This window comes from Solenopsis invicta, chromosome 14, assembly GCF_016802725.1.
Source record: "Solenopsis invicta isolate M01_SB chromosome 14, UNIL_Sinv_3.0, whole genome shotgun sequence".
NCBI lineage: Eukaryota > Metazoa > Arthropoda > Insecta > Hymenoptera > Formicidae > Solenopsis > Solenopsis invicta.
The window spans coordinates 6,963,027-6,972,491 of NC_052677.1; the positions used below are offsets into that span (position 1 = coordinate 6,963,027).

Genomic DNA, 9,465 nt, shown 5'->3' on the forward strand with positions numbered 1-9,465 from the left:
AAAGTATCTTATTTAATTATATCTTAAAAAATGTCTTTTAATAAAGAAGGACTAGTAGATTAAATTTTTCTCCTTTCTTAATAATTTAAGGCTTTGATATAGTCTTACACTCTCTAAATTCTTTGGAATGGAATTTCACTCTAAACAATGAAAACTCACTCTAAAAGAGATTTCACTTGAAAAAATTTAGAGAGTAACAGAATTCACATCTTTGAATAGAATCGAGTTTGAATAACGATATAATTATTGTAAATATGTAATTTTTATTTAAATGTAAGATTATCTCCAGATCAAAGTTCATATGAGTTGCGCATCCGGATAATTATATTTGCTGATGAGCACATAATATTTTTAACAAGCAGTAAACACATGTGAAAAGAATTACGAATACTCGCAAACTGATGAAAGCTAGAAGAAGAAAGAGGAGAGGAAGAATCGTCATAACAGCAGTCCACGTCAGAGTCTGTTACCGTGCTCTCTTCGTTAATTTTAGTACACGCTCCACTACCGTCTAGCTCGCAATAGACGATAGTCGTATAATAATATCGGGCCAAGAACACCGAATAGTGTCACAACATTGAGCAGACAACCCACAATCGGCAAGCTAATATCGGCCGGCAACTTCAGAATCTTCTCTCGGGCATTAGCAATTATTAATGATGACGCACATTTACTTTCTAATCTTCTGTTATATTTTAAATTCAGTGCTAAGTGAGCCGTGAGTATATATCAAGAAAAATTTTTTTATTTTATATCTTTTATTTTTTTCTATTTTTTAAATTTATTTTAGAATAAAATTTTTATTTTTCTATTAAAATCTAAAGAGATTTCATGACTGTCGCCAGAAATTTTAAAGAAAAAAAAAAATATCTTATTAATATTATCCTTTATACTTTCAGAAAAAAGAGTTATTAACTTGTAAATAAATTTGTCAACATAATTAAATTTTTAGTTCAAAGATACGAGTGAGAAGGGTAAGATAACAATCTTAAGGTTTGTCAATTTTTCCTAATTTTTATGAAATGTAAAAATCGCAATCTTTTTTTTTCAAATTCACTAAAGCCTTATTTATCATCAGAAAAAAATTAGAAGCTGTTAAATAAACTAGAATTTTTTTAAAATTAGATTTTTTTAAAACATGTCAATTTTGTTATCTTGTCTCCATACGCGAGTAAGATGACTTTCAATAATGAGTAAGATTAAAAACAATCAAGTAAAGTTGAAAGTAAACTCTTATGAATAAAAACAATTTATTATTCATAAAATTGCGTTAGTCAGAATGTTGTTAAGATCGAAAAAAATTAATGTACAAATGTGTTATTTTGCTCATGCACGACGTTCGTCATCTTATCCACAGTCGCCGTGTTTATTTATTTATTAAATATAAATGTTACGATATAAAAACTGAAAAATATGAATACATTATTGTATGCGTTTTTAACTATACACTATTGTAATTTTATAAAGAAAATTTATTATAATGACGTCATTATTTATGAACAAATGCCAAAAAATTATACATAGGTCCTTCCAAACATTTTTTATTACATTATCCATTCTTGTGGACAGACCTTAAAACATAATAATGTTCTAAGGAACAGATTAAAATCAAATTATTACAAATTATTTATTATCATCTAAAGTCTTTAATGAATTAAGCACCGGTTCGTTATTTGTTATACTGAGAGAAATGTTTGGTGAAATCAGTCAAAGTTTAATTCAATGATGATCAATGAATTTTATAGTTTTAATTACTAAATATATAGTTGTTTTGACCAAACAATTTATAACCTTAACCAAACAATTATTTTCATACAACTAATTATAAAAAGTTTCGTTAAAGAAAACTAAGTTTTTGATACCGGTAAATACAAAATTTATTTGATCACTATTTAACTAAACTTTGGTTGTAATCTTACCAAACGATTTCTTTTCGTGTATTAATATGGAAAAATTAAAAATTCTTAATTTTACCTCCCTCTTTTCTTTAAATATATAAATGCTTAAACTGTGAAGTTCAAGTATAATTTTATCTATTTAAATTAAATACATAAATATTTAAACTAAAAAAGTTAATAATTTTTTTTTAAATATACATTTTTACAAGATGGTTTTATGATATTTTAAAATTAATCGGATTTTTCCGAAAAAAAAGGAAAAAGTAATATTTTATACTTAATATGTTATAAAAATATTTTATAATTAATTTATTAAAGTAAAGGCTATGATATCTCATTCTATCATCAAAGTAATCTCCATTTTTTATTTGATCTATTAATCGAAATCTCTTGATCCCATAGTTCATTTCATTTAATTCATAGTAACTTATATGAAATTCTCTTCGATCTTTTTCTTTTCAAAGAGAAGAAGTCTCTTGCCTCATTTTGTTTTATAATAGCTTTTATGAAACTTGTTCGCAATCGATTCAGCAGTTCACGCATTTTTCGGACCTTAGTAGACGCGCAACATTCTTTCCGTAGAATTACATGGCTGATGCAGGGCGACGTGTTCACCGACAATCAAGCGAAATCCCGACTCATCGAATTGGACAACTATGAGTCGTATACTCCGGTGAGCACTAGAGTAGAAGTGTATTACTGGGCCCGACCGGGCAAACTCATCAACTGCGTGATCGCTGCGGCTGTCCACCAGCGCGGCCACGTGAGCGTGGTGGAGGGCGGCTATAGAGCCAAGAAGGTTCGGATCCGTTACATGACAGAAAACGGCGAACCGGACGTATTTTATGTTCTCGTGCAAGCCGCAAAGAAGGATTCGGTGCTTGTCGAGGGGAATGTTGTAAAAACCTCGAGACTAGGCATCATCTACGAACCCATCAAGAATTGGACCCTCACGGAGATACAAGATGCCTTACGCAACAGCACCGATATTTTCCCACCGTAACAAGATACGTGGAGTTTAATTTTTTCATAGACCAAAAAAAGATGAAAAAATTCACCATAGCACGAACCGCAGCATCTCATAAAAATACTTAAAATTGCGCTCGGTGCAAAATTTTTCATATATAATTATATATAGTTATATACAAAGTGTCCGTATAAGTGGCCAACCTCTTTTATCTCGTAAATTAACAAAGATAGATTCAATAAATGAAATATCAAATTAAATGGCTTGATAAAAGGGAGTGGCCACTTATACGAGGACACTCTGTATAATTACGTATAGTTATCTATACATAATAATATATCAATTATGTCCATATATATTGAAATATACATAATTACATATAATTATGCATGATTTTTATCTAAAATTAAATATTATACAATTATATATAATTATATATATTGCACATACTTTCATACAGTTATTACATATAATTATATATAACTATCTACGATTATAATATTTGTATGTAATTATATATCAAAATCATGCATTATACATATATAATTATACATTATTGTATATATTTTAATATATATGGGCATATTTGATATATAATGATATATATGTATAACTATAATATATGTAATTATATATAAAAAATTTTTTACCAACTGCTGGTTACTAATTAATTTTAAGCAACCTTTTCTAAAACAATTCTTCCAAATCCAAGAATCTTTTTCAAGATTAAGAACTAATTGAATTTATCTTTTAAAGATTTAATTACCATTGAATCTGGAATTAAATTATCATAAAAAATCTGATTTTATCTCATAATATGAAATCAAGCTTTCTTCTTCGATTTTACGTCGTGTAAAAAAAAGAATTAAATTTTTAAAAGTAATTTACTTGATTATCAACCCTCCGTATCCTATCCTTACTGATTAGAAAGGGAGATTAAAGTATGTATCTTACGGATCTTGAAAAGTTCGATATTAGAAGGTATAGAATTTAATGTCATAAAAGTAATATATAACATTCAGGTATCAAAGAGTTGTAGTTACACAATTTTTTTCTTTTTTATTATTCAACATTGATAATATCTATTTCCTCAATATTTTTTGTGTTCTTAATTTGTTTTATCATTTTACAAAACTTTTTTATGTTTTTAAATATCATACCTCACAACGTGCCTCAGTGTCGAAATGGCTAAGACACCCATGGCAGCTCAAAAAATCTGGATGTCGCAGATTCAATCCTTAGCTAAAGTATTATTTTTTATAAAAAGTTCTTTCTATTTTTTTTAAGAGAAAAAATGTTATCTTATTAGCATATTAGATGCTCAACAGCATTAATATTATTAAATTGATTCTGAGTAAATATTGATATTATAATACTATTCTCGTTCAACTTTAAAGAAAAGGAACGGAAGTGTCGTCTTCCGATTTTGAGCCTTATTTAATAAGTTGGCTTAAATTAATTTTAAATTTTAAAAAGTTACAAAAAATTTTTTGTCACTGTTATAAAGTACTCTTCAAGCTATTTAACTTTCATTTAGAATATTTTTTCTATCTCTTATAATTTTGATGACACTCGCTTCAAAAGAAAAATACCGATTTCTTTTAAACGGGTGTTTCATCCCTTAAAAATGAAAACGGGCACGTATAAAAAAATACGTGTCTCTTATTTTGATTTGTACTACAACTGACTACAACATATTAAAGGCTCATTAAAACTGGAGGATGACACTTTCGTTTATTTGTTAGAATTACATTTCAAGATTGAAAAATTTATCAGCGTGTAGTTTCGATAAACTTGACAAATACAAACTTAACATATAGGTGTTATATATAAAATTACACAAGAAATATATAAGATTAGTTGTAACCGTTAATGCTTTAATTAATTTTTTAAAATTAATTTAGTTATTTAAAATTTATCAGTCGGAGATAAGTACTCGAACACTAAAGTTGCGTATCACCACTATTAGCGATAACGCTAGTAGCACAATACATTGACTTTACATTGGTTAACATTGGCTAAACGTTGATTATGTTTACGGTGACCATATTTTCTTCGAGAAAATAAAGCACAAAATTTTAAAGATTTATTCCTAATGTTTCTAAACCATTTTATGATAGTTAAGAATCGAAGCATTTCAAAATTTTTTTGTATTGTATATCAAAATAAGGCACTTTGTAATTTTTTAATAATTTTAAATTGGTTTGATTGCGTTGAAATGAATCCTTTAAATTTGTAATAGATTCGAAATAACAAAAAAATGAAAACAGATCCAATCTGAATTTTAACTAAATATATAATTATATAAGAAAAATTATCTTTATGTATATATATTTATATTTTATACATTTTTAACAATAGTATTTATGCATATATATTTTTTAACAAAAATAATGAATTTTTAATGTATTCCTAAAAAACATGTATTTGTTTTAAAAATGATAATAATTATTTTTAAAAAATCATGAAATTCTAAACAATTTCATAATTGCATTTTGTATAAATAATACCAGCTTCAAAAGTGTCAACTTCAAGTTGAGTTTTTTCTCTACTCCAAATACTATTTGTTATTGATAACATTCTCTTAGCAGGAGCGTTTGAGTCAGGAAAATACAAACAAAGTTCTATACTTTTTAAAACATTTTTTTCTTTCAGCAATCTCTAGTTAAATTAATCGAATAAATTCGCAGACGTGCCAATAGCAATTCAATGTATCAGAATTAACTTCACTTTTCCTTTTCTGAGACAAACTGTGTTCAAATTAAGACTGTAATTTTGTAAATAAAGGACAAAATTGTAATATAAAAAGTACAATTGTAAAAAAGGGACAAAATTGAGTTTTCATGAAATGAATAAATCTAAAAGACAGCTACTTGAAATAAAGGACTGTCCTCTAAAATATGGTAAAGAACGGATGGTCACCGTAGTTATATTGGGAGTGCATTGGCAATATTTTCCAATGAAAAGCCAGTATTAGTCATAGAACTAATTGCACATGTACTTGTAATATTGCTTGCCAATTAATATACAATACCGGATTTACGTTAAAAGTGCATAAACCAAGATTTCCTAATCTAAAGCGAATATTGGTTATAAAAGAAACGTTGATGTGCTGCCAATATGTTATGAGTCAATAGTTGTACGATATTGGACTTACATTGGAAGTGTATTGGCCAAGGTTTCCCAATTTAAAGCGAATATTGGTTATAAAAAAAACGTTGATGTGCTGCCAATGTTAAAAATTAATAATTGTAGGATATTGCACTTACATTGGAAGTGCATTAGCCAAGATTTCCTAACCTAAAGTGAATATTGGTTATAAAAAAAACGTTAATGTGCTGCTAATGTTACGAGTCAATAGTTGTATGATATTGCACTTATATTGAAAATGCATTATTGGCCAAGATTTCCTAATTTAAAGCAAATATTGGTTATAAAAAAAATATTAATTTGTTGCCAATGTTACGAGTTAATAATTGTATTGTAAATATTATCAATAGACGAAATAGGTTCTCCATAAATGAAGAAACCTCGATCTACATCCCAATGAGAAAACAATATTTTTTAATTGTTAAAAAAATTTTTTTTTATAAAAAAAATTTTTTTCATATTTAATTTAATTATTGTATTAAATTGATATATATTTTTTAAGTGCATTTTTACTTAAACAAATAACAGAAAAGTTATTCCAGATACTATTCCGCATTTGTGAAATTAATAAAAAAACTATAATTTTATATTTGTTTATATAAATAATGTGCTTTAAATTATACATATTCCATATTTCGATAACATATAGTGACCTGAACCACTAGTTAAATACACGTATCAGCACAAAGTGTTCACAGGTCATCACGAGGGATCAGTTCGCAACGATCACACAGATCAAGCAACGTTCACCGGAGTCGCGACTTGAATGGGTGACCGCTTGGGTCTGAAAAAAAATTCGACTAATATTGCAACTTCAATATTGGTTAAATAAGAGTCGACATCTACCTTTTAATATTGGACTAATATTGAAAATCAATTTACACTCAATATATAATATTAGGTTTACATTATTTCCCAATATTGGATCAATATTTTGTGCTACTAGGGAATTGCCTATTTTTAATTTTTATAAATTATTCTTTTCACTGCGATCAATTATTAATCATGTTGTGGTCTTGTAGTAAAAAAATTGGAGAGAAATACGGATCAAAAAATAATTAAATTAATTTTAATCGTGCAAATCTCCTATAGGTTAAGCCTTAAACACATAAGTGGGTCTGAGAGACCCCATATGAAGTTTCAAATGCTTGCTGTATGAAGACGGAATGAGATAGGAGGTTCGGACCAGGAGGTAATACACATTGGAAATCATCTCTTTTCCTTGATATGGTTGGTCAAGTTTTTTGATCAACTAGAGTTCGAACGGCAAGCAAAATTTTGTTAGAGTCAATGCGACCCATATAGTGTGTAAGTGAAACATTTTTGTGAGTTCTCTTATGTAAAAAAAAACTGGACAAAACACGTTCAAACAGGTCCGTTCGCGTATGTTACTCATCTGTGTAAAGTTAAAATATTATAGTGCCGTGAAAAAGAGGACTTCTACGTAGGGTCCAAAATATATTATGAAACACTTGAATTTTCAATTTTAGACACCTTGAGTTTATCAAAAATACCTCATTACGTTATAAGTACATTCTTTAATAGAAATGGCAGTGACATAATTTTTTTTTGAAAGTATAACTCTTTAGCTTTAAAACACTGTATTGTAAAATTCTTAAAAGTTTTTTGTTGCAAAGATATAATTTTTTTTAAAAAGTAGATTTTTAAACATTCAAAAATACCTCATATTCTCCTTATTATATAATTATACTTTTTAAAAGGAATTAATGACAATACCATAATTTTTTTTTAAAGTATGATATACTGTTTAGCTTTAAAACGCCGTATTTAAAAGTCCTTAAAAGTTTTTTTGTTGCGGAGATATAATTTTTTAAAGAAAAAGTGGATTTTTGAACAATTTCTAATTTTTGCTTAACAGTTTTGTTTTATAACTTAACAATAAATCATTTTTCAGCAATGCCGATTACGCAGTCACATTTCTGAGATTCTTTCATATGAAAAAAAGATTGTTAAAAAATGTTGATTGGAACTAAAGTTATAACTTCTTAAAGTTGAAAAAGTCTCCCAGACCCAAAAATGTGTTTACGTATTTTACGGGATCGGTATGTTTAAGGGTTAAATCAAAAATGGGAAAAAGAAAATAGAAACTCATGGTAATCTACGTATAAAGAAGAAGAGGCTGCAGAATTTATTCGGATGATAGAACTAGCGAATCTTCCAGAAATAATGATCGATAAGATTGTTAATGTATAACAAATTGACATGTAATGTTATGGCTTTTGATTTGTTTGTCATCGTTTTTGTTTAATGTAAATTGGACCTTGGCTCTCAAGACTATTTACTATGTCAATCTGTTACTATTTATAGTTGATTTTATAATTTGTCTTTTGAATTTTGACTATGGGTTTTAATTAAGATTTTTGCTTTATGATTATATGATGGATATTGAATAAAGGACCAGTGTAAGGTTCTGAAACGTTTATCTTAATAAATAGTTTGTCATCTTTTAAAAAAGTAACAAGTGAAATAATCTTAATTTATATTAAATACTTTATTAATGGATCATTGTCATATTTATTAATTTGTATTTAAAATTTATTTAAAAAATAAAATAAATTATGTAAAATAATCGCGAAACATTATACATATTTAATTATTTCTGAAGTATATACCGTTTAATAAAAACAAATTTGAAAGTATGTACACCTTAGGTACTGCAATCACTACAACTAAGCTACATTGATTCAATAAAGTTTCGACCATTCATTGTACTATCTGTCATGTGTGCAGTCATCAATTTTTAAATCTTATATTTTAATTCCAACCCTTTTTGATCTATTGGCTCCTGAATGTTACATACAGGGCTGAGTATATTTAAAATACAATATGTATTTTGTATTTCAGAGCATATAAAAGTAGTTTATATTTTGCAATTCAAATACTAAAATTGATATTTTGTATTTTGTACTTCAAATACTTTACTATAATGTATTCTGCCCAGCCTAGTTTACAGCGATGGATTTGTACGATTTTACTATACGTAGTGAACAAACAACTTTTATTGGCTTTTTGTTTGCCTGCTATCACAAAGCACATCAAAACATTTATAAGAAATAATTAAAGCAAATCAATTAATTTGTTCCCTTTCTATCTATACCTATCAGTAGTTCAGTTTTTACTATCTTGATAGGTGCAAATATTATACAATATAGCAACACAAATTGACGAAAATTTTGAATAGTTGCGCTAAGATGATACGCAGCAGTTTTGGAGAAATAAAGTCTTTAAATAATATTGTCTTTAAATAATTTGTCAAAATCAGATAAATCTAAACAGATTAGGTTGTGGAAAGTAATCTCGTTTTTTTTTATAAAAATGAAAGACGATTTTTTTATAGTTAATACATATTTTATTGAATTATATATTGTCCATTCTGGTCCAATACCTTTTGCTATCTTTCTGGCAGTAGCATGATTCCACGCTCATAAA

General features: G+C 27.3%; 1 protein-coding gene across 1 annotated transcript; it reads left to right on the forward strand.

The window, feature by feature from the left end:
* Positions 1-434: 434 nt before the first annotated feature.
* Positions 435-2,986, forward strand: LOC105198103 (hypothetical protein). Its single transcript, XM_011164750.3, has 2 exons — positions 435-718; positions 2,481-2,986. Exons 1-2 carry the CDS (start codon positions 657-659, stop codon positions 2,899-2,901), a joined length of 483 nt encoding a protein of 160 aa, XP_011163052.1. The 5' UTR covers positions 435-656; the 3' UTR covers positions 2,902-2,986.
* Positions 2,987-9,465: the final 6,479 nt, after the last annotated feature.